We start from the raw sequence: 27500 nt of genomic DNA, 5'->3' as shown, positions 1-27500 counted from the left end.
GCTATGTCATACACTTGTTTCTCGTGTTGCAGGACCCTCTCACGATCGCCTTCAAACAATAAAGTTGCAACACAAAGATGATTTGGATCAAATCCTTTAAACTGCAAAACAGCAGAAAATAAAGAATTTAGTAACATTATAAACATATAATGAATCAAAACTTTATGCGGCTCATAGACTGCGAACAGAGCAGTTGGTACTGGGACCTGGATAAAGGGTATACAACTAATTAAAATACCTTAATGTTAATTGAGGTTCTGTGGAATCTGGACATAAAGCAGAACCTACAGCCCTATTTTGCCAGACAAAATCACCAGAACCCAGACAAAAACATAAGTCACAGGGGTGCGGCAGGCCCTACTGGGGTCCATTTGAAAACGGATTTGTCATACTGGTCATGGCTCCATTAAGAACAGGCGCCATGACAGTAGAGTGAACAGAGCCCAAATGTTGCAGGAGATCACCATCATAACAACAGATAGAATAAGAACGTCCCACTAAGACCAAAAGTAATCACCTTGGCATAAAGCTGAATGGCAGAAGTTTGGCTGGCTTAACAAGTCTACTTACAAGTTCTAGTAGAGTTTCTCCTGCAATTAGAACCTCTACAACATTAAAGTCAATATGATCCAATGGGCCGTGATGGAGTTTGAACTAAGAATAAATAAAATTGTTCCCCGTTTCTAGCAGCTTGTAACTATCTAGAGTTCACGTCCCACTAAGAACTTTCATAGACATCAATAGAAGACAACCTTCGTACCAAATTTCGAAGTGCTCTGCATGGCCCCTGGACTATATGTAATCTTTGATATATACCACCACTTGCAAATATTATTAAATATAAATAAAAGCTTTTCAATAACTGTAAGAACTCGTCAATTGCATAAAAATATTGTGTACCTTGTGCTCCCATTGACCATACATTTTCAACCATAGTATATCTTACAGCAAAATAGGCCGTAAAGGCTGCAGGCAGCACATGTGTTCTTTGGGTGTTCGCCACATTGTATGAAGCCACTTTTATAGGCTCACAAAAAAGTCCTGGTCGTAAATAAGAGAATACACGCAGCACAACATTACATCACAGAATAAAATTAATTCTACACGTCTGATCACCTCTTATAATAGTGATCTAGTCATTTTGTTTTTCTTCTAGCAACTTCAAATTGCTAATAAAAAATATTTCCTAAGTACTCGATCATACTAATTACTAATTGTAAGGGTAACTTTAAAAATTAGAAACCATCAGCTGAATTCCACGTGTGAACTAGATTGTAGCCCAGATCTTTATGTAAATCCATCTAATTTGAGAAGCTTCTCACATCTCGTTTTCTTAAAATGGTTGACGGCTTTGGAAGATCCCGACTTGTGGGTCCCTTGATAATCAGGTGATCCTAAAGTGCCCCATTGCTGGGAACCCCAATGATCAGCTGTAATCTGTGGGGAAACCAGTCCGTAAGTGTTCAATTTACCTGCAGCGCCACCACAAGGTAATTCCAGTGTCCATTTAAATCAATGGGTTGTCTACTTAATGCAGAACAGGACAGGTCCTCCAGAGCTAGAGACGCACTTTGTAGACGATGGCCAAGAGAGAGGACCCCCCTCTGTTAACTGAATTCCCTAACTATGAAAATGGGTTTTCTAAACAAGACAAGAACATTAATGGTTTGGGGACACGTTTACATGACTTCTGGATGACCTATCGATTGCATCTTAACTAGAATTACTGGAGCAATAATGGACACAAGCCTCATAACTATGTAGTTTTCATAATGAAAGAGACCTAAATATCTGAATGTGGTCAAAATGGGAGACTGACCTCGATGCCTAGTGCTAAAGCTGAACTACAGTACTGACATAACTTAACACGTCTACTTATAAGTGAAGAACTTTGTTCTATTCCAGCAGGAAGGACCTCTACATGGCAATGTCTATTTTCATCCAAAGAGAATATTTCACTTTGGGCCAATATTGCGGAGTTTATGGAACTAAAATTAACGTTAAAGTATAAATTCTCCAATACTACATCTCTATGGCCACTCGCAACCATCTAGTAGGGGTGATTTGAGTCCAAGCGCTAACCTCTTCTGCCGCATTGTTATGAATTTCGTTCAGGCATTCCTTATAAATAACGGTCTAGGAAAACTTGGTGCCAACCAATATGGCGGTCATTACAGCTCTGTAAGGGTTGTCACCCAGACTCCTTTAATAAAAAGCATCTATAGGACACTCACAATATTAAGTCTCAGTAGTTGCTATTGTACCCGCTGAATAGTGCCCCAATTTCCTATTCTAGAGTCCATTTATAAGTGTACGTCATATGCGAATTAGGACACCTCCCAGTCTTGCCAAGAGGTACCACGTGGTCACCAAACTATGAGCATCTTTATGGACAGGTGAGAGTTTCCCTTTAATACCAAATGTACCTAGTTACCTTTCCATTGTATCATGCTATGTTTGTGCTGTTATCTTGCCAAATGCAGGGCCCCGACCCCTTCATTGGGGCTTCTGTCTCGGTCATAAATAAAGAATTTATAAAAAAATAATTCTGCCTAGTTATGGTATAGTACGCTTGCTCGCTGCATTGTTGTATAACTAGGTAAAGTTGCCTTTCAGGAGTCTAGGAGGCCGAGTGACAATGTATGTAACTTAGTCACTTTTGGGAGATCACTAAAAAGGAGAAACTGCTAAAAACAACAACTTGACAGATGAAAGGCAACTCAAGACCTTTATTTATTGGTGGTTTTGTTTTAATTTCAAGATCCACATATTCCATGAAGAGCGGATCCCAAAACGATAATTAAGAGTTCTCCAGGAACCTCATTGCCTTATGACCCTTTGATCCTATAAGCTCCTAGTGACTTGATGCTCAGGTAAAAAACAAAAAAAAAACGCCTTATCCTTTTAATGTGCAGGAGTCAGGTTCACTTTAAGACGCAACTCGGCTAAGCCGTATCTTTTATACATTTATTTAGATCATGGAAAACCCTGAAAGAATCTGTGGAAGAGCCGCCAAGCATCAGGAGTGTTTCTACATTGTCTGCCAAAAAATAAACTGTTTGAGAATAAACATACAGCTCTGCTCCCAAGACTAACATTTTTAGCTGTACTTTCTTCAAATTGCTGCATAAAACCCATAAAGTGGAACAGCATAGGGCTCTAATTAAATAATAAGACGGGAAACATATTTCAGTATTTAAATATTTAACGCATTAGAAGGAAAACAATCCCTTCTATAGCTAAAAAAGAAAAAAAATCCACAGTTAATTGTGTTCATAACAGTTTATTTTTCTATTTGTAGTACATTTCCTCCCGAATAATAAGAAAATGATGGAAAATGTAAGGTTTTACAGAAAAATGGAACGTTCCACTTGAGGCCACTAGATATTCATACACCTAGAGCAGTATTCTCCAATACCAATTTTTTGGACAATGTCTACTCTATGTTTGAGCCATCGCTTAAAATCAATGGCTGTAGTATGTGGATGACAACTCTGGATCACTCATATACCGAGGAAAGGCTCGAGGTGTCATCTGCATTTCCAGACTCAGCAACTGAGGGAATAAGAAGGACAATGGTCTCAAATGCTGAGGTTTGGATGTCTAAGGCTACATTCAGACTAGCATAGCTAACCTCGGACTTTATGGAGGAATGCGTGACACGCAGTAAAATAGGACATGTCTTATATTTTTATGGACCCTTCACACGCTCCGTTGAAACAAGGCTTGTGTGAATGGCCCTATTGAAGTACATGAGTCCATGTGACGGATGTTATTTTAACGGCCGTCACATGGACTACTGATACGCTCATCTGAATGAGCCCTTAGAATACTTTTCCTTAAGATGTGTACACGAGTGTGGATTATTATATTATACTTTCTTTACAATAGCCGTGGTCTTGAAACGGACAGAGTAATAATCTTTTCATTTGTGGTGACAAATATTTTAGACTGGCTATTAAATCAAGGTTGGACTGGCAGTGGAAAGAGGTTGTATTTGTATCGCTAAGATAAGAAAGGTGTGCACAAACTTCTATAAAAACACTTATAAAAAACACTTCAAACTAACACAAAATTTTAACACAAACCCAAAAAACTAGCGCCTGATTTTTAAAAAAAACAAAATATTCCCTTTTTCCCAGTCTTGTTTGTATGCGTGTTGAGGTCTGAACTTTATTAGATTCCTTTAGGAAATCTTCTCTGCTCTTGGAGAATTTGAATCAGTATTTTGCTAGAAATTTCCTGACTAATAGCGAGGCCGACTTTCCAGATACAGGTCCATAGCCGAAAACCCTTTGCAAAAGTTTTCTGATTTTTTGCAATAAACAAACCAAAACAGCAAAACTGAAATGTTTGTCAAACCAAAGTTAATGCAAATGTTGAACACATTGTGTATTCTAATTCAAGACCTCTAGTTGCAGTCAGTAAAAAAATAAACATTCACTGACTGCAAGCAGAGATCTTGAAAATATTTTTTATTTTCCAAAAATTGTCCAAAGCTCCTGCATTCTCCAACTACAAAAAAATCAATAAAAAAAAAAAATCACAAATTGATATTTTATTATATCAAAGAGGTACACTAACAAAGTTGCTGCAATAAAGTCTAACATTTAGTTGTGTTCTACTTCTGACATTTGCAGAGAAAAATTCACAAGTAACTAAAACTATGCATATGCATCCGAAGTACCAAAAAAAAAAAAACGGAAGTTGGGTTAAGAAAATCTTTACAATGTAATAACCATGAATGGGTCTTAGCTGAAATACACACAAAGTCCGTCCATAAGTGTGGCGCTGTTTCTGGGCTGAAAAAAATGGCTTGGCAAATTCAACTAGTCAACCCACATCTGATAAATCTTTATATTTTTAGGAGACACAATCAATCAAAAACCACTTAAAAGAAACATAAAAGCCTATAGAAAACATAACAACTGATATGACCTTAAATAAGTCACTCTATCTCCGAACCCATCCTGCATTACATAAAGGGTCAGGGTGCATATGTTGCATGTTTTACTCAGGGATGAATGTGTGGTGTCCGTCTCATGGCACATACTAAGTGCAGAATGCCGCCGCCACCGCCGCTGCGAGTATATACCCTTAACATTACTCTGGTGAAATTATTATGCTACACGTCTGTCTTTACATTAAATAGGAAGACTTTATGGGCTCAGCAGGATAATAAATGCTCTGACTACAATGCTCAGTCACGGGTAGTTTAATACCACTATAAAATAAGAGCGGTATGCGCCCAATATACATGCTACTGAAATTTAGGAAAATGCCCAGTTGGCATCATTGGTTAAAAAAAAAATAATAAAGTTTCAAAACACACACACACACAAAAAACTGTACCTTTGTGATGTAGAATTTTTTTAACCCATCCAAAAATGAAGTAAAAATTGAGGCCACCTGAGGTTTAAGAGCATGCCCTGCAAAATAAAAATACATACATGCACAAATAAATCAAATATAAATGAGTAAGCGGCTGTGATGAACGTTTAATGAAATAGCATTCAAGCTCAATTGGGTCATTTCTGGGGGACGAATATATAGAGGTAAATGCGTTCATTCCATTTCGTTGTCAGACTGGGATGCCATACATGACACTGAAGTAGGCTATCTGGCCAGAGAGACAATGAAAGGGTTAAATGTAAAAGCTGCTTCTTGCTATAGCCATGCCAACTTGCCAACTAAGATCCCAACTGCTCATTGAGGGGAAACAAAACATAAAATATCCTACGGGCCTGAAAAGCTCCTACATAAAGCTGTAAGAGTCAAGTAAACAGAGATAAAAAAGGCCTAGGCAGCAGCTCTGATACGTTTATGTAAAATAGAAATAGACAGGTAGGTGGCGATGTAAACGTCTTATAGACTACACAACAAGCTTGGGTATATAGAGGAAGGTCGTATGGTGGCCGTCTATCAATACCGTACAAGGTTGGATCAGATTCAGGCTGAATACTAGACATCCTGTTGAATGGAGGCTTATATTTGAATGGTTTATAGCCTAACAACTCAGTCATGACTGCAGATGAAGAGGACCGGTCACCTCGCCTGACAGGTCTGTTTTTGTAAATAATTGTATTCGCAATGAAACAATAATTCTGGAACAGGTTTTATTAGAACTCTGCGTTTTTCTATTCCTCTGTTATTCCTCATAGAAATGAATGAATTGACAACTGGGTGTTACTATTCCCCTTGTCAATGGGGTGTGTCTCACGGTCAGCACCGATTGGACGCTGTCAGTCTATGTATGGACACACCCAGTCGTTAATTTATTCAAAAATTTCAAGTAGTAGTAAAAAGGAGCAGCACAAGGTGGATTTCTAAGAGAAGATGTACTAGAACTTGGTATTTCATGGGGAATACAATTATTTACTAAAAACGACATGTCAGGAGAGGTCACAGGTCTTTTTTAAGTCCAATGTCACACGGACAGGATTATGGGAAGCTGGGATAGGAGGTGCTGTTTGATGTGGTCCCCTCAGACGCATAACTGTAGTCACATCTGAAATTCTAGGTATTGAGTGAACACAGGGATACGTATACAATACCATTAAAGAGCTCTGTGTCATATCTATGTAAAGATGATTCATTTGCATCTGTTTTACGGTTTACAGAAGGAAAAAATGAAGTGTAATGGGTAAGGTGGTGATTGGATTTGCTAGAATTTCACATATGCTGAAAAGTTCATCCGCACTATTGGTGATCCTTCACCTACCCCAGCATATGTTCATCTACACTTAACATTTTGGCCCGGAAGCGTGCCTAAGTGTGGATCCAACTTTACAAAATTCCATATAGGGAAATTGTCTTTTAAAAAATTTATTTTTTTATTTTTTAAGACAAAGCCTAATCGTTCATATCATAGACTATAAAATGAATGCAGTTATAGATTGAAGTGGTAACAAGTAGCTCACAGTCATGCAGGTTTTACAATTTGGTTCTCCCATACACTTCTTTGGACATGAATATCCCTATAGCCCCCATATTAAGGGAATTCATAGTAGTCACAAACTATGGGTCCTGCATCCAGGAACATCCCTGCAGTTAAGACACCATAGAATGGGTGTCTATAATACAGCGCTATCAAAGTTAAAGCAGGTGTCTGGAGTAAATGGAGTGGCGTCCCATGTTAAAGGATCCTCATGTATTAGCCAGATTGGAAAGCAGCTACAATAGGCATCTCTTACTCTAGAGTAGCCGGCAAGTCCATACAGCTCTAATGGGTTACTCTACTACCGCTCTACCTTTGACTCATTGTTTATCTGCTTTTATTACTTATCATTTTACTTGTTTGTTACCTCTCCAATTGTAACGAACCACAGGTTATGTTTGCGGTATATAAAGAGTAAAATTATTACCACATGGACAGCCTATTGATTCAATAGGAACGGTGTAATGTTTAATTTTACCTGTGGTGGCGCTGCAGGGAAATTGAACACTTGCTGCTGGGTTCCCCAACAGATTACCATCAATCACTGGGGATCCTAACAACTTAGTGTTGGGTGATCCTTCTAAGAAAAAGGGGTTGTCCTAAGTGTGCATATCCTTTAACGATTTTAACGAGTAGTTAGGTAGAAAAACGCTAAAAGGTATTTCGCCTTCGGACAATCTCTGTTAGAAGTGTCCATTGAGTATAAGATCATCACAGGGTGTCCTAATGCTGGAACCACCAGCTATCAGCTGTAATCCGATACCAGCAGCAAGTATTTCATTCCACAGCAACCCTGGACTTGTCAGGATTTCCAGAGAACGAGACGCTCCTCTCTGGCTAAAAGACGAGGATCTTGAATGCAGAATTCTCTAATAGGGTATCTGAAAATGGGTATTTTCTAAATCAGACAACCCACTTACAAATGATCAGGAATAACACATTCCATACTGTACGTTATCAGATTATTGTGGCTACAGAGGACAAACCAATTTTCTTTCACTAAGGACTATATTACCAAATATTCCATATATTATATCAATTTCAGAAAAATAAATTAAATAACAATTTCACATAAGAAAAAAAAGTAAAAAAGACAAGGAATAAAAACTAATCGTTTTCCAACAAATAGGCCTGTGGTCCTTAATTTAGCAATTTTTTTTATTTCCAAAAATTCACTTTATGTGAATTCTAATCAAAAGTCAGCCACAACAATAGAATAAGAGGGCAGAATGGAGGTAATGAGATCCAGGGAAATTAAGGCACTGTACTTGTGGGATCAGAAAGGGATCGCCCTAAATAAAATTGTCTGCAATCACTTTTGGATTTTGTTCTTTTTTATATTGATATTAGCCATGTTAAAATACTACTATGTTCCATTTAATTAGGATTGCTGTAAGAGCTTATGTAGGACTTGTACGTCCAGTCGTCTGCTTGCAGTTACGTTAGAGAGTCTAGTTTTTTTTATTCTCTAACATGGACAAGAAAAGAAAATACCCCATGAACTGAACTGAGAATGATGGGATAGAGGTGGCCATAAACAATAGATTATCAGAAGATATTTTCAAAAGTGGCGGGATCTTTTTACAATTTTCTTATGTTTATGGCCACTGTAGGGTTGCACAGATACTACAATATAGCTGGAGTCCCCACCGATCTGCAGGCATTGCTGTGTTTGCTAAAAAGGGCTTATAGGACATTGAAATAAGCAGTCAGACTGAAGTTACTTCACAAGCTATGTTACAAATTTGTTCTTCATTTTAACGTGACAGGGATCATTACTATACAGCTGTACCTCTAAGAACTTACATTGGAGAGTTCCTCTGCTTTTCTTAATGGCCTTGACTGCCTTTCAGTAGTTAAATAGGGCCTGTTATCTCTCCTGACAGGTCTGTTTCAGTAAATACTTCTTAATGAAATAACAATTCTGGAACATATTTTCTTAGAACTCTGCCATTCCTCTATTATTCTTCCTAGAAATGTATGAATAAATTGACAACTGGGTGTTACCATTTGCCTTGTCAAATGGGTGTGTCCATACACAGTCTCACGGTCAGCACTGATTGGACATTGTTGGGTCACACCTTCAACTGGTAACACCCAGTTATCAGTTTATTCGGAAATTTCTATAAGGAATAACAGAGGATCAGCACAATGTAATGTTCTAAAGAACGATGCTTCAGAATTGGTATATCATGGGGACTACAGTTATTTATTAAAATAGAGATGTCAGGAGAAGCGAATGGTCCTCTTTAAGAAAGTTTCCCTGAATGTGCCCTTATGTACTGAAGTTAGACATTTTGGCATCGTATTAAGAGGGCTGTTTGGCACCACTTTCTGACATGGATAGTCAAACAGTTACAAAGAATGGTCCCTCTCTGCTACTAGTTATAGCATTGCCTCATGGAGATCTGGAGTGCTATGTCCTATGCGGTCTTTAGGTAAGTTCTGTAGCTCTTTTAGGGTGTGCTAAATTAGTTTGAGAAACACGGTATTAAAGAATATCTGTTTATACACTTGCATTGAAAGGGATGTTCTGCAGACTTCTCTATGAAATGACACCCCTGGCGGTCTGAACGGTGGGTCTCTCCACTCACCGGCTTGGCAGACTTATCTCAGGGCAGTCAATACACTATGCGCAGTCCAGACACAGCTATCCCTACACTACAGATAGCATTTTTGCTGACGCGTTGGTGCTCTCCTACACATTACATGCTTTATTTCCCTGAAGTCCATTTATTTCTTCCATCAAATACAGTCCAGTGACCGTTCACTAATTAAGGTTTCAGTCCCTAACTGAAGGCTTCAGATAACTGGACGGCATATTAACAAGACATTTCGAGGGTTAAAATAATTACATATTGATTTGTATTGATCGTTATACAAGTCTGCTACTCGGAGGATATAATCTTGTTGCAGCATTTTGCAGACGCATTAAGGACTGGATACATATGAGCATGTTACATCAGCACAAGTGGAAATCTTTACTAAGCAAACTCACCAAATTGAAACTGTGCGTTGTCCATAAGGCGAATTGAGGCAGGAGCACATCTCTGTAAGACAAAGGGGGGAAATAAAATTTCAAAAATTTTCATTTATATGAAGGGCAAAGATATTGTAATAGAGGTCCATCAACTTAGATGGTAAAGAAGCCGGATATTTTACATTACAGTAGTTGCACAGATCTCGAAATGTCACTGAAAACATTATCCTGAGGAGTGGTCCACAGGCATAAAAAAAATCCTGAAGAAGCCCATGGCACAAAAGTAATGCCAGATGTCTCAGTCACGTCAACTATTATATCAGGTTCAAATAGGGTCAATGGGGGGGGGGGGGGGATTTATGAAGTCTCTAAAGAAGCAATTTGTGTAGAAACTTTGCAAATTTTCGCCACCTTTACCGCTTTTTTTTTAAAGTGGGTGGGGCTTAGCGGGAGTGGGCCACCGCCACCAGACAAATTTATTATATTCATAGCTGGAATAGACTTGATTTTCTGGCAAACGGACAGACAGAGATAAGCCTAATTTATTAAGGCCTGCGTCTTTTAATAAATTAGGCGCATCTTACGCCAACTTTCTTTAGATTAAGACTGGCATATGAAACACCAGCCTAATTAAACCTCCCCCATTGACTGTGGTTGAGAGTGGCAACAATTATGACATCCAGAACAGTGAGGTGTAATACTGAGTTGTAGGAACGCCATGTGGACCTGTATGGTGTCTCTGTACGTCAGCATATTACGGGATATTACCCTCTAAAGGCAATGCTTATAGAGAATAGCTCTGTACATACGCCATCCAATGGAGCATGCAACAATTTTTTCTGTTTCGGTCTGATTCATCCATAAATCGGAAGCAAGTGCAAATGTACATGTGGTTTTAGAGGTTTAAATTAACATGAATCATGACTAAAGAATTAAAGCATTCTATGTGATAAACCGGTATAATATAAATAGGTTGCGGTACTCGGAATAAAAATAAAATAAAAAAAGACAATAAATTCACAGAAAAGGTCTAAAAATAATGTTTCGCTCAATTTTAGTCATTGTAGTAGAATGAACCCCACTAAAACATCTAATAGTTGAAAGGAAAACGTTGAAACAGAAAAAAATTCTTATTTTACAGAATAAGTGTGAAGATGTGCAGAAAGAACATCGCCGTATGGCAACCAGGTGTTGAAACGATTGGAAATGTAATCCTCACACCATCTGATAACTGGGATTGCACGCTCCAAGTGAATGAAAACACACAGGTCAGTGGTCTGCTGTGAAACACGGCATAATTCACCTCGAGGCCACCGCTGTGGTTATCAGCCGCAGAGACATTACATAAGTAGGGCAGACGTCAGCGCGAGACCACAGTGATACCATGGATTTTATTCTCTCATTATTTCCTCTGTTATTGCAGATATATAAAAGCAATAAAAATGTGCATGTTCTCATCACAATGTCCATAAATAGAGAACTAAACGAGTGATTTGGTCAGATAAATTAAATGGCCATGAAAAATAATTTTATGTAATGTTAAAGAGCATTTCTCCTAATAAGTAAAACTGTACATGAATGACTTCATCATCCAAACTCAATTTTTATTGTTCCAAATCAATGTCCCTGTACCGCTGCTTTATACCAGCTGATGGGGCAGAGACGTGCTTTTACAATAGGTATATAAAATAATTTGAAGGGTCCCCCGATCAAACGATGTCCCTGTGCGGAGACCTACAGCGATCAGTTGTGATCTGTGTGCAGCAAGTGTTTAATTGTGCAGCGCCACCACAGGGGAAGATTTATAAAACTCAGAATTTGAAAATGGGTTTTCTAAAGCAGTCAACCTCTAGAAGAACAGAAAACACAATTAGTATCACATTATAAAGAAGGATAAAAGAACCTGGGAAAAATTTCATTGGTTGGGGTTTTGTTCACAAAAACATTATGGCTTCCGTTTTTTTTTGCAGGATCCATTTGATGGAAGCATAAAGAACCGTTATGATCTATTTATTTATTTTTTTCAACTGGAATCAGTCAAGTTACTTATTTGTTTCTGGATAGAAAAGAGCAACACACGACATCCTAAACCAACTACCTTAAAGGGGTTCTCCGGGATTTTTATATTGATGGCCTTTTCTTAGGATAGGTTATCAGTATCAGATCAGTGGGGGGATCAGACTCTCGGCACCCACTCGATCAGCTGACTGAAGGGTCTGCGACGAGCACAGCTGCCTCTTCACAGTTTACCAGGCACAGCTCCATACATTTCCGTGGCGGCTGTGCCTGGGATTATAGTTCCAGTCCCATTCAAGTGAACGGAACCGGGCTGCAAAAAACTGCAATCCCAGGCACAGTCGCTACGGAAGTGTGTCTGGTAAACTGTGAAGAGGCAGCAGCATTTGTGCAGTGGACCCTTCAGTCAGCTGATCAGTGGAGGTGCCACGAGTCAGACCGCCACCGATCGGATATTAATGACCTATTCTAAGGATAGGCCATAAATACAAAAATCCCTGAGAACCCCTATAATTACATTGGAAAAATGCAGTTTTGTGATTTGAATGGGGCCATATGGAGTTGTCCTCTTCATTCAAAACTTTATTTCTTCACTTTATTTAATTTATAGGAAAGTTAGGCAACAGACAATATTTCCACATTCCATATGGGTTAACGCTCTGCCCAGCCTCCTGAATGGCAGACTGGTCTTTCAGAACTCTTGGTAAGCAGAGTTGGCACTGCACTCATAGCCATGTTTGCCACCCAGCTTTCCAAGAAACAGGTAAGTAAATGTTTAAACATATATATTTTTTACAACTTCACACAACGTACAGACCTATATCCAAAAAGGAAAATGTTCTCTTTTTGTTTCAAGAAACAGTGAACTAAACGGATGGCAAAGGCAGTGCCACAATTACTCCTTCTAGGGGCAAAGTACGTGAAGGATCTTTTCTAAGAAGTATAAATAAATATATTTAAGAATAGGTTTACAGATCCAACAACATACTATATACAGTTATCCACAAAACAGAAAAACGTGTAACAAGCCATATTGTTAATAATGGCGGAACGTCTGATCACAAGTCAGGAAACCATCACTCAGAGATGGATGTGGAATCACATCTGTTTCACTAACATTTACTCGCAAGTAATGACAAACTCAACCCAAACTAATATATACCACAGGCCCTGATGTACAAACACAGGAAGGAAAGTTAATGTCATTGGTGATGGATAGGCCTGCTGGACGTGTGCTGCTTTTTAAGTGCCACCAAACCAAACCTGGTAGTCACAGAGCCAGAGCTGGTCATTGCAAGCTTTGATTCCGTGACCCATAACACTGCCCGGGTTCCTGTAATTATATAAGCCATGTAGCTGGAAAGAAGGAAGCAAGGCCATCTAATAAATCAACGGCTCTCCTCGACACTGGAAATGTTACTCTACAAATACACAGACCTCCCGACAACAAACAGAGAAATGGTGTTTCGTTCATTTATGTAGCCAAGGAGTCCAGCACTGACTTATACATGATGAACCGGCCATTCATAGCTCATTAGCAGGGACCCTGAGAAATTAGAAGCGCTGGTACCAATGAGGAGAAATATCTTGGATCTATTCTATAATTCTTCTATGTTGAAATCTATGAATACGTGAGGATATTTGAGGAGGAAATGATACAACGAAAGAATACAAAAATATACAATTCAAAGGCGCAAAAATACAAATGGATTTGAAGATTATTTTCAGTTCTTACATATGTAGTCCCTGTCGTAACGGCGGTTGTGTTCATGCTGTATCCTATGCATGCCCTGATTTCCCCATAGGAGTTAAAGGGGTTTTCCAGTTTTAGGTAAATAAAGTTTAATCTCATTCTGCAGCTTTTTAAGGAACTTTGTTTCATTTTCTCAAAATTTTCAAGATATGAAATAAATATGTTGTTGACATTCAGAAGCTGCAAATCTTTACATGCCTAGTCCTGCTCTCAGCTGAGAAGTGAATACAATAGTATCCAGTCTAGGAAATGGTCTGTGAGCGAAACACATCAGCTTCACATATCTGGTAATTTGCTAGAATTAGGCTTCGTTCACATCTGCATCAGACCTTTCCGGCAGGAGAAACCATAGCTTTCCGTTTGCATTACCATGGATTTCAATGGTAATGCTTTAGTTACTAATGGTTTCCATTTGTCTCCGTTCTGTAAGGTTTCAGTTTTTTGGGCGTAATCAGTAGCGGTCGACTACGCTATTAATTTCGCCGGAAAAAAACCCTGAAACCTTACGGAACGGAGACAAACAGAAAACATTAGCAACGGAAGCATTACCATTGAAATCAATGGTAATGCAAACAGAAAGCTATGGCTTCCATTCATGGGTTCCCTGACTGAAAGGTCTGACGCAGATGTGAACAAAGCCTTAACAGTCTGGGTTATCCTTTGTCAGAGGCACACAGTAGCCGCTGTCAGCCGAGCTGTCGGTCCAGCAGACTGACGGAATCGGATTACAGTGGAACTATACAGCTTCTACGTATATAGTGCACACAAAAGCTGCATCGCAAAAAGTAAAAGAAAATTGTTAAAGTCAATCACAAAAAGCTTAAAGAACAAAAACTACATGTAATATAAAAAAAAATGAAATAAAAAAAATAGGCTACAAAAAGGTTTACATAGCCTTTAAAGTGGACATTCACTTTAAGGCCGGGTGCTTACGGGTCGGATTAGCAAAACGAAAAAAAAAACAAAAAAAAAACGCCCATACTTACACCTAGGTTGTTGTCATGGTGACGAGTCTCTCCTTTGCCATCCGACCTCCCTGGATTTATTTATGTTGCAGGTTTTGAATCCCCATTAAATTCAATGGGGAAAACAAGCAACAGAAAAGCAATAAAAACGCAGCATAAATTGACATGCTGCGGATTTAAATTCCACACTGCAGGTCAATGAGCATTTTCTTTTTCTTTTTCCCAACAGCATGCGCCTGAGATTTTCAATATCTCATCCACCTTGCTGCTACTGTAAATGCTGCAGAATTTCCACACCGAATTCCATTGCGGAAATTCTGCAGCGTTCACAATACGTAGGTTAGCGTGTGACTAATTACAGAGGATTGGCACAGTCAAAAATTAACCAGCCTAAGGCCTTATACACACGAACGTGTATTACGTCCGTGCTAAGCGCGTGGAAATCACACGCGTCGCACGGACTTAAGTCAATAGGGCCGTTCTGACAGGTCGTGATTTTCACACAGCGTATGTCCGCTGCGAAAACTCACGACATGTCCTATACTTGCCGGTGTTTCGCGCAGCACGCACCCATTGAAGTCAATGGGTGCGTGCAAATCGCGCACGCCACACGGAAGCACTTCCGGGTGACGCGCGCGATTCGCGCTCCAGTTAAAGAAGTTAAGGCAAACATTAAAGCCCCTCCTTCTTTACTGTTTCGGAACACAAAAACAGTGTCATAATGATGCCGACTGCGCGAATATCACGCAGCCACGCACCATATACAGATGCCACACTGAACTTTTGCGAGCGCGCAAAACGCAGCATTTTATGCGCGCGCAAAACGGACACTTCGCATTGAAAATGCATTTTTCTTACCGCGACTGCAAAAAGCGGATTTTGCCTGCATCATGTGAACTTTGGCACTGGATCGCTGTCAGCAATCATAGGTAAGTATTGCTTTGATTGGTTTATTTAATTCCCAGCCCCTAATTAAAAAAATAAATTCACACCCCGGAGCGTGAAATACTTCATTATGTTACAGAAAACACAACCATTCACCTGAACAAATAAGAGCCGTTGTAGCTATGCCGGTGCGAGCCCTTGTCGTCACTGACTGTGCCCGTACGACTTTTTGCTAATTTAAACAAGGTCTATTACTAGGAGAAAAAAAAAAGGATATAAGAAATGCATTGAAATCTGTGACCTGTATAAAAACTTCTCAGCCTCCGGCCATGCACTTCTAGATGGTCCCAAGTACCACACTGACTGCGAACACCCTCAGATATAACAACAGGGGGTTTATCACCTTGAACATATCAGACAGATAATAATAAAGGTGGGATGTATCACTTGCTGTGCGTTCTAATCAACATGTAAAAGCAAAAGTTATCCCCAAGTGAATCATTGGGCACGGAGACTGATTCAAATGAAGCAACTGGAAGGTCCATGGTTTTAGTACTTCCTAAGGCCACACATTAAGCTAACCTGTAAATAGCAGCAAGTTATCATTTAGAAAGGTATATTATTATTATAAGGCGCCATTATTTCCAGGGCGATATACATATGAAAACAGATTTAAAGTCCATGACATGAAACAATAAAACCAGGTACAATATACAAGAGCTTAATGAAGGACAACAGAGCTTACAATCTACAAGATAAAACATGTCCTGATATATGTATTTCCACATTTAGCTCAGTTGTATTGTTTGGGTTTTTCAATAAATGGCCTTTACGACTGGTTAATCAAGAGGTCGAAACACTGGGGCCGTGGGGGAGTGAAGTAGCTGGGTGATGAACTAATGGGTCAGAAAGTCAGTGTGACACATAGATTGGAGCAATTTTCAAATGGACTACAGGGAAAAGCACTTTCATTGTTAATGGCCGCACAATTATACAGCCAAACGGCAATTTCCCGTTCGGCCATTAAAACGACCCTTTGGTCCCAGGACATTTTAGATATGATGGTGTATCTGGAGTAATAATATCTCATGCCCTCCAGTTGTGCCCATCTCCCGTGGATCTGCCGTTTTAGGGTCCCCTCTGTGCTCTCCCAAAATGGCTGCAACACTTCTTAGATTATGAGCCTGAGACACTCCTGCTGTTCTTGGATTGGCCAGAGTTGATCACGTGAGCGGTTCTTTCCAGTCCCTGAACAGAGGGAGTGTCTTAGGCCTCATTCACACGAGTGTGAAATACGTCCATGTGATGGCCGTTAAAACAACACCCGTCACACAGACACATGTGTTTCAGCAGACTGTGTGAAGGGTCCGTTGAAAAATAGAACCTGTCCTATTATCTTCCATTTTCACAGATTCTTCCATAGGCTTAAGTCTATACGGATCCGTGAAAACGGGACCCACACGGGGCACCTCGGACGTGAGAAACGTCATGTTTTTCATGTCACAGTTTCCCCACGTTCGTGTGAATCTAGACTCCGTATGAGAAGCTCTGTGGCCATTTTGAGACACAGAGGGGACCGTAAAAGAGCCGATCCATGCCATAAGAGGCAACTGGAGGTAATATTGCTCCATATACCCCATCACATTTCTAATTTTGTCCTAAGACAAAAGTGTGGTTTCAGCCACATTGTGGCCACACATCGACCATGGTGTGTTTGTACCATAAGAACCTAGCCTTACTGGAAAGCTTACTTAGTGGATTTTAATGGACATAGACCGCAGATGTATGGTCAGCTCTCCATGAAAACTGGCGCAAGGCCTTCAAAGTGCTGGGAGACCTAGCTGCAAGACCCGCATTTGATGTGACCAATGACATTTGTAAACCATAAATGTCAGTTATCAGAAAATCTCTTTATTGGTCAATACCACAAAAAAAATATTTACAATGGAGTGCAGGTAGATCCAGCAGCTTGGTGACCTGACCTTTGCCCGAGCGATTAGTTACATGATCGTCGGGACTATGGCATTTTCTCCAGTCCCAGCCATTACTGCTGGACTGACTGTCAACCACAGCCACACTCCTGCTGGTCATTGTGACAGGGTTCCTTTTCCCGGTTATTCCACACCGAATAGCCACCTCTGTAAATTGGAAACTGAGGGCATGCATGGAAGAAATATACCAGACAGAGTTGTTGGTAAAGATCCTCCCTCAGTGAAGTAGGAAGTACAACTGAACTTTATTGAACAAAGAATTACAAGTTTCCGCCCTAGAGATGTGGGACGTGCTTAAGCCCTATTGGCTCTATTCAGCTGTGAGTTCATCTGTACACTCCTCTTGCATTCCAGGGGCGGTGTCTCCCATAGGCATGTTCCTTATCCAGACTCCATCTTGTTTCATACATTCAAATTCTTTGTGAAATATACTGATATTTAGTTTATATAAGGTAATAATGTTTTTGCAAGCAATATACAGGCTAATGATCCCTGACAATTGCAGGGGCCCAGCTGTTGTCTGCGCAATCACGATAACGTACGTGTACAGCATTGAAACTATATGTACATAATTTTTCAGGAAGGGGTTAAACTAGCACTGTAAATTAACTATTTCAATTTATGGTACCCTTAAATGAGGTTTGCATATGACTAGAGAGGGGCAGCACCCCAGTTGTCCATGAGCGGAGACTGGTATTGCAACAGTCTCTTTACACTTTAATGAGCTTATTCACTTTCTACTAAAATACGCTAAAAACACAGACACAAAAAAAAGGCAGCGCTAAGCAACATGCAAACAAAACAGAACTGTGGTCCATATGACGCAACTGCGCATATACACGACTGCTTTGTCCACTACCTCCTGCTGTGCCCTCATCTGCACGGCTGCTGATCTATAATCCAATGCAATGCAGTACATGGGCTGATACACTCTTCATAAACTCCTGCAGTACAGACTTGCATCAAATGTAAAAAATGGTACAAAACCTTTAATAAAAAAAACCACAAAAAAAAAAACCACAAAAAAAAAAACCACAAAAAACAAAAACTGTCACCGGATCTTCCACCTTCGGCATGGCTGAAACAATGACATGATACATGACACCTATTATGTTACTTTGGTCTTTGTACATTTTGAATCCACTTTGAGGGAATTGAACAGCAAATAAGCGGAAAACTAAATGGTTCTTTTCGGCTCTGCTTTATATTTTTAACATATAAAGCAAATACATGTTTATCAGCAGTATCAAAGCTGTTCTTTCATTAAAGCCCTTGGCCCATTCATCAATGTCAGAGCGGTATGGGAACAACGGTGGGAAGAAACGTTTATCTGCAATCAACGTCCAAGCAATTAATCATCCGGCGATACACCCTTTTTTCTCCCATTTTGGTTTGAAATCAGCCTTTTATTCTACTTTTTGCAGTAATATAATAAAGTGCTATATATAGTGTTCAATAAAATAAGTGCTATAGTCTTCTGTACAGCAAAACCGTTAAAACATTGTGTATTAACCTTTAGATTACAGATCACATGGGTAATATTACACTATTATTGTTTGTGGCCTGAACCGGCAATCATGAGATAGAATTCTATTATCAGGCTGTGCACTAGCGAGTTTATTAATGTACGAATGAAAGGACAACTTGAAGAGGGACCAGTTAATTGGTATAACGAATTATAAACTATGGGCCAGTTCACAATATGGCGGCCATCACTACAGCAGCACATTTATTTCTGTCGCTTATAGGACTTGTCCACACGTAACGGAATCGCTGCAGAAAATTTCTGCCGCAATTCCGTTGAAAGTAGAAGACATTCCGCTGCAGCAAAAACGCACCATTTCCTGTGTTTTCGACTGCAGAAAATGGTGCGTATTTTGCTGCGTTTTTCTCAATGTCGTGAGATGGTGACATCTCCTCTGAAAAACGCAGCAATTCAGTCCACATTCCGCAGCAGGAATGGACATGCGGAGGTACAAAAGATACGCACTGCAGGTGAATATCCGCTCTGAATTTTTACGCAGCGTGTGGACAAGATTTGCTAAATCTCACACACTTTGTTGCTACTGTATTCTGCTGCATATTATCCGTCCGCAATTCCGGACAGAAGATACGCAGCAATTCCGCTACGTGCGGACAAGCTCATATAGTGCCAACTTACTCTGCAGTACATCAGTCCTTGGTAGGTTACTAACCACTGCTTACCGGGAACACCCCACAAGATCTGCTGTTTTGGAGTGCTCTGACCCAGTTGTCTAGATATCACAATTTAGCCCTTTCCTGCTTTCAACACATCAACTTCAAGAACCGACTGTTCACTTGCTGCCCAATATATCCCACCCCATGACAGACGCCATTGTAACCAGATAATCCATGTTATTCACTTCACCTGTCAATGGTTTTAAGGTTATGGCTGAATGGTGTATATAGGAGTATGATCAGTGTACTTATAGCAGCGAATACACATATCCTAAAACGGATCACGGTCAAACCCATGTGCAATACGGAAAGAAGGGTATTAGTACTCCAGGTTACGAGAGCAAAATTGTTTTTATTGGATCTTTATTCACTCATATAAACGGACACTTCAGATCCTATGCGTGAGAAAGCCAAAGAACAGCCGAAACGTCACTTGTGGGTGAACAAATAGATCAAATTATGGATTGGCACATTGGATGTTTACTCACAGTGCAGGGAGAAAAAGTAAGTGAACCTGTAGATCTTCATTCGCAATCACCTCTACCAAACGTTTCACGCAGCTGCAAATAACTTTGAAAATCCACGTCGGAATGGCTGTATGATCCTTTCTTAAAAATTTGCAGACGCAGAAAAAAAATGTGCATTTTAGAAGTCCAGCTAAAGACAACTTGAAACGTTAAAAGACGCTCATTTTAATAGCAGGCAGGAAAACGTAAGGATTGTGAAGAATAAAATGTACCACTCCGCAGTCCCTATTCTTGCCAGGAGGAAGTAGTGATGACTGGCTGAGTGAACCTTCTGTCTGCAGAGAAAAGTGGGCATTATTGTACTTATCGTCCATGTCATCAGAGCAAAAAAAGAATTAAATATTTTTCCTCACGAGAAGGAACAACTCCACCAGAACGTTATTCAGTAGTGATTATACAGTAAAGTGCCCATAAGAGCCATTTACAGTAATTCTGTTCAACTCCATGAACGTGGACTTTCAATGGGTTGTCTGCTTGGATAATCCCTACTTGTTAGATGGGTCCCTTGACAATAAGCGGAACACAAAGTGCCCCCCCCCCCTGGGACCACTAGTGATCAGATGTAATCGGTGGGGAAATTTGGAAGGAAGGCCTTATTCACATAAACGTGTTAAACATCCGTGTGACTGCCGTTGAAACAATGGGCGTCACACGGACCTATATAATTCAATGTGGCCGTTCACACGGCCATTGTTTCAATGCACTGTGTGAAGGGTCCGTGAGAAAAGAGGACGTCATATTTTTTTTCACGCTTCACTCCATAGACTCTAGTCTATGGGGGATGCGTGATATCGCGTTCCGCAGCGCAGAGCAATGCCCGTTTTTCACGTCTGAGATGCGCAATGCCCATCTGAATCTAGACTAAGTGTTAGATTTCTCTGCAGCGCCACCACAGGGGGCACTAGCCATTACACCTCGCCCATTTAACTCAATGGGCTGTCTGTGTAATGCTTGACAGGACGTTTAGAGTGAGACACACTCTTTGTAACTGCTCTCCGGTTTACCAAGAGATGATCCTCCTCTAACTCAGAATTCCCAAAAAACTTACATAAAAATATGTTTTCTGTTTAATAATGGTTTGTGGTTTGTCATGCTACTCTATTTCCTACACTTCTTAGATCTACCTATTATGAGCTCCAAATATAGTATAGCTTGAGTCTCCCCTTTTGCAAGTGTCTCATAAACTAATATTCTATAAGACATATGATAATCATGACGATAGCGGTATCTGTAATAAGTGATAATAAGGTGTGCTTATATCTGGTCATACACCGTAAGGAAAGAAATGGAATCGAATTTCCCTTCCAATCGCTCTGAAAAATTCCTATATGAAACAAATGAAATATTCACTTCATTGTTTAAGAAAGAAAGACCAACCATCACTCACGCTAGTGGTCAGCTTCAATCATCGCTGCTATATTTCAACCATGGGTTTCCTTCCCCTGAGCAGAATTAACACGAGACTTTCAAGAATAGAAACGTCACTGTAATTATATTGCCACTAAAATTGTATTTTCCACAAACAGATTTCTTGTATTGCTGTCTGTTTGACCCTTGGCTTGTGTTTACACAGCAGGTCCGCCATTTTGGATGTAAGGTTCAGTGACATTGTAAGACAGATGAGCGGTGAACTGACAGAGAAGAATGACTGGAAAAGCCCAAAGCATTACGGTGTATGGTGTGACTCCTCAACTATCAGTCAGTGGAAAGCAGATGGCCTGGCGTGTAATTGATTTTTTTTTTGCCATCCATTGATATGCCAAATTTACAGATTAGAATTTGATCAGTGCTGGGCTGTGTAATAGCCAATAAATAGAAGCGTACATCAAACTTACTGATCACGGTGTCCTTTCCAGCGATCGTTTTAACACCATTAATGAAAGAATTTAAGGATATTCGTAAAATAATTACATGTGAAAGCTAGCAGACTGCTACTAGATTTGTGTTACAAGTCAATGTATGGCTCTTGTATCAGATGTCTGACTCACATGGTTTCTCAACGTCCCTAAGCCAAGTACCCCATACTCTACCAATTACATCAGAGTACCCCAAAGGCTATGGTCATACACGGTATTGTCTATTCAGACACCAGCATGAAGACATGGCATGTACCACCTGGGGGAACCTGTTGCGTTAGGCAATGTGCATACATGTATTTGGTGTGTGGAGACGGCTCCTGCATATCTTCCATACCATTTTCCATGCAAGGGGATGGACAAACATTAGGCACAAAAAAAGTTTGCCATTTTTCCCACCGTAGCAAAACGCGCCACGAATATCTGGTCTCCTGAAGAGCAAATCTGTCAAGTAATGCAGTGATAAGAGTCAAGGAAAGTATTAATTCCTAATCAGGCAAATTTTTCCTTTGGGAGTCTGATTTTTTTTTCCTGAGAATTGGTAGTTACAGGTGAATATAATTTATATATAAAATATATAATATATAATATTTTATAATAGTTCCAAACATTCACATGCTATATACAGTACATATCTAGTGCTTCACCCACATGGGTATATGGTAGTTGTGGTGTAGCTCAGTTACAGCTCACAAAAAAGGCCAGAAATGGTCATCTCACCACCACTTCCTCGCCTGCACTCATTCATTTAGGCTAGGGGTCCACGGAGACATTTGATCGCACAACAGTTCGGGTAAAATCATGGGTTACCGCTACTATTGCACAACCAAAATTCGACGTGGAGCCCTAGCCTGACCTGAATGGATATAGCAAACATCCAAGAACTGTATAAAAAAAAAAAAAAAACAACAAAGACCGTGTACAATGATTAACTCCTTGGCGAGATGCGCTGTATATAAACTAAGCTGCCGCAAAGCGGTTTGAGCTTCCCACGATGCACGTACGCTGCTGTGATTGAGTGGGCTCAGAAGCTTCGGAAGCGGTGTCAGCTGTATGTTTAATCCCTTAGATGCCGCGGTCAATAGCAGCATCTTCATCGATGTTTAAAGCCATGGATCTCACAATATGGCAACAAAAAACAAATAGATTTTCTTTTAAGGCTGGGTTCACACGTGGCGGAATTTCACTTGAATTCCGCTGCGGACACTCCGCAGCGTTAATCCGCAGCGGAGACGTTTCTCCATTGACTTCCACTTAAATTTAGAAGTGTTCGTTTAGACGATGCGTAAAATTCCGCTGCGGAGCATAGGCTGCGGAGCGGAATTTGGTGTCCGCAGCATGCTCTGTCTGTTGCGGAGCAGTGGCGGACTGGTTGCGGACTCATGGCGGAATTTCTCCATTGACTTCAATGGAGATTCTAAATTCCGCAATGAAGTCCGCAGCTGTCATGCACATGTTATGTGTGCTGCGGATGCGTCTTGCTTTTTTAACATGACATTTCTTCATTCTGGCTGGACCTATGTATTTCTAGGTCTACAGCCAGACTGAGGAAGTCAATGGGGCTCCCGGAATTACGGGAGCGTTGCTAGGAGACGTCAGTAAATAGTCACTGTCCAGGGTGCTGAAAGAGTTAAGCGATCGGCAGTAACTGTTTCTGCACCCTGGACAGTGACTACCGATCCCAATATACAGCAACCTGTAAAAAAAATAGAAGTTCATACTTACCGAGAACTCCCTGCTTCTGTCTCCAGTCCAGCTTCCCAGGATGACGTTTCAGTCTAAGTGATGGCTGCAGCCAATCACAGGCTGCAGCGGTCACATGGACTGCCGCGTCATCCAGGGAGGTAGGGCTGGATGCCGAAAGAGGGACGCGTCACCAAGACAACGGGCGGTAAGTATGAAATTCGTTTACTTTCACTAGGGAAAGTGCTGTCCCTTCTCTCTATCCTGCACTGATAGAGAGAAGGGAAGCACTTTTTCCGCAGTCCGCAGCAGCTAGTCCGCATCAATTTACTGCACATTTTGGGCAGATCCGCAGCCGTAATCCGCAACCTGGATTAGGTGCGGCATTGATGCGGACAGTTGCGGAGGAAATCCGCCACGTGGGGGCATGCCCTAAAAGGTATTTTTATTGTGTAAAAGTAGTAAAACCAAATTTTGTATCGCCATAATCGCACTGACCAGCAATATAAAGTTGAAATGTAATTTAGGCCTTTTTTACATGAGCGTAGTTCACGTCCGTGATACGCGTGTGAAAATCACGCGCGCCGCACAGACCTATGTAAGGCAATGGGGACATTCAGACATTCCGTTTTTTTCAGGCAGCGTGTGTCCGCTGCGTGAAACTCACAACATGTCCTATACTTGAGCGTTTTTTGCGCCTCACGCACCCATTGAAGTCAATGGGTGCGTGAAAATCACGCGCAGCACACGGAAGCACTTCCGTGTGCTGCGCGTGATTCGTGCAACAGTAGATCAAGAAATGAAGGGAAAAATTAAACCACCTCCTTCATTTCTTTTTCGAAACCACAAAACCACGTGTCATAAGGATGCCATATGCGCGAAAATCACGCAGCCACGCACCAAACACTTATGACACACTGAACTGCAACGTGCAAAAAAACGCTGTGATTTTGTGAAGGATGGAGTGGACAGAAGTTAATGTTTATAATAATTTTCTTTCTTTAATAAAATATAGACTATAGAGTTGTGTACATAACGAACTATGAAGACATATCTAAAGGACCAGATAAGGGTGAACCTAGCCAAGGATGACACAAGTATCAAGAGGCTTACAGTGATCCGTGCTTTTATAAAAGTGTGATAACATGTACCCACCCCCAGGAGAAAGGAGATATAGAACAAATGTGTCTAATAAAGCAGTGACGCCTCTCCTGATGCTGAGTGAGGAGCTTTATACCAGACTTTGTGTGGTGTGATTCCTTTCGTACGAACTCAGCGTATTATCCCTGCCGGTTGAGACTGATTAGTACCCGAACAATTTTTGCGTGCGCAAAACGCACACGTTCGTGTGAATTTCGCCTTATACTGCATGGTGAATGCCGTAAAAGCGAAACACAAAACAATGGCGGAATTGCGTTTTTTTTTTCTATTTTCCATACGAGAGGAACACTCACTTTATAAGCAGAGCAATTTATGTATACAGCAGGTATGCCCTCCAGACGGAAATTTAATTTAATTTCCATTCTGCCTCAGCTACGTTACGATCTCATTCACCCCGAAACCTGCATTCTACTGTATAGTGACAAAATGGCCTCCACTTCTGTATGAACGCGGATTCTGCTCTTCAATAAGCTGCCGTTTAGCGGACCAGGACTAAAATACTATAGAAATAATAAGTAACCAAATACTTGAAGGTTAGCAATGATTTTCTCTTTCTTCTCAGCTTTGAATACAAACAAACCCTTGATTTATTGGCAAAGACCATGTTTCTCTTTCACGCTTTCATTACAACCCTGGAAAGGACTACTTTTACAGATAGTTAAATAGGCTTTGTGCGCTCACAGACGCAGCTTGGCTCCAGTTTTCACGTAGGTTACAACAAGAGAAAACAAATAAAAGCTCTGTTTATAGAACGAATAAGTAGAAATGGAAGACAAATGAAGAATAAAAATACAAGCATTAGCCATAACTGGAAATAATAGAAGCTGGCATGGTTAATGGAACAAATACACTTTTATTACAAATACGATTGTCAATTTCCCATAAGCCCCTATGCAGAATATGCATACTAGGGTAGAGTTCAGTCAATATGGTTTACATGGCTTATTAGTTACTTCCCATAAACATTTAGTTATGGAAATATGCAAGTTGTTCTTGTTCTCTTTGCATTGGATACATGCGACTTAATACAAGGAAGAAAATCGAAATCACATGCAGTTCCAAATTATAAGGCTGTGATGTGGGGTTAAAGGCTATGTAAACCTTTGAACACATTTTTTATTTAGAAAACAATGTATTATGGTGTTTTAAGCAACTTTGTAATTGTTTTTTTTATTTAAAAAAAAAAAAAAAAAGTTTAAACTTTTTGAGATACAGCTTATATGTATCCTGGATACATAGAAGCTGTATCTTGCGATAAAACCTGAATCCGTCAGGGTTTGTTTGAAGTTATGAAGTCAGAGACACGCAGGACCTAGATGTGATTGATGGCACGTGGAATCCGACCCGCTGTCACCGAAGTGGTCACTCACGCTGACCTGACGGATTCGGTTTGAGCGCAAGATACAGCTCCTATGTATCCAGGATACATATAAGCTGTATCTGAAAAAGTAAAAATACTGGTCCAATACTTGAATTGTTGCCGTGAATATATTAGGTTTTCATTGGAGTATCACCCAAGGGTGATTTATTTTCTAGATGTGAATGAGTGTGGCTTTGAGACCACGCTTTTCACGAAACCTACCAATCATAACAACCTATTACATTATACAGGTTGTCATGCACCACAGGTATTTGATGGCCTGTCAAAAAGTCAATTTGTTCATGCTAGGAGGATTTAGTTCTAGCAATGATAACGAATATAAATATATGTGTACATTTACTAATACATTTGTTGACAGGGGTTACCCGTTGGAGAAGATAGAGAAGATCAGATATGAGATTGGGGGTATACCAAGATGTAAAATAAGAACGAAAAGGACACAAATGAGAAAAAAAAAAACCACAAAATATGTTCTTGTATACTTCAACTTATAACAAACCCACCAAGGTGGTGAAAAAAGCGGTGCGCAAAGATTGGGCTCTCCTTCAACAGTACCCCAAATTTGGGCAACCAATATTTGCATACCGAAAGGGGAAGTCATTGAACAAGTCTAATTAGAATTGACATCAGAATGAAAAAGAAAAAAACTTTTCCAGCCACTCAGCGTAGGGGACCCTTTGTGTGTCGGAATTATAATAAAACTGAAGGAAATTGAACAAAAGAAAGGAAAGGCAATAAAAATTTAAGTAGAGAGGAAAGAAATGGGATACAAATGCCATGAAACAGTAGCTAGGCATTTTTTATATATAAACCATCATATGTGACCTGAGGTGGCAAATACTAGAATAGTTGGACGGAAAATATGAGGAGGATGAGAATAGGCGATTATTATTACAAAGAGTTTTTTTTGGATTACTGGAGACATTGGAACCCAAGGGGTTAAATGAAACCTGCAGCTTTAAAGTCTTCCTGTCCTTTTGAGGCGGCTTGCAGTCGTGAGTACGTCTTTTCATTGGCCAAGTAAGGTGTCGTTGTTGCGCATATCCTGCTACATATCTGATTGTTAGCTGAACACCTAGAATAGACTGGGACAGCTATTTTTTCCTACAAGCAATTACTGTACACCGCCTGATGTAAAGATGCCACGTCCGAGTGCAGATCACCAG

General features: G+C 40.2%; 1 protein-coding gene across 2 annotated transcripts in view; it reads right to left on the bottom strand.

The window, feature by feature from the left end:
* AGPS (alkylglycerone phosphate synthase) overlaps nt 1-27500 on the bottom strand; it is a 189270-nt gene that overhangs the window by 51526 nt on the left and 110244 nt on the right. For both annotated transcript variants that reach the window (XM_075829511.1, XM_075829510.1), the window contains exons 12-14: nt 9936-9987; nt 5353-5429; nt 1-101 (exon numbers count right to left, since the gene is read on the bottom strand). The exon at nt 1-101 is cut by the window's left edge and continues 12 nt beyond it. In XM_075829511.1, coding sequence (XP_075685626.1) covers nt 1-101; nt 5353-5429; nt 9936-9987 — 230 coding nt within the window. The remainder of the gene's footprint in view (nt 102-5352; nt 5430-9935; nt 9988-27500) is intronic.

This window comes from Rhinoderma darwinii, chromosome 6 (assembly GCF_050947455.1).
Source record: "Rhinoderma darwinii isolate aRhiDar2 chromosome 6, aRhiDar2.hap1, whole genome shotgun sequence".
Classification (NCBI taxonomy): Eukaryota; Metazoa; Chordata; class Amphibia; order Anura; family Rhinodermatidae; genus Rhinoderma; species Rhinoderma darwinii.
The sequence above is the reverse complement of the archived record's forward strand: the minus strand, read 5'-3'. Positions and strand labels throughout refer to the sequence as shown.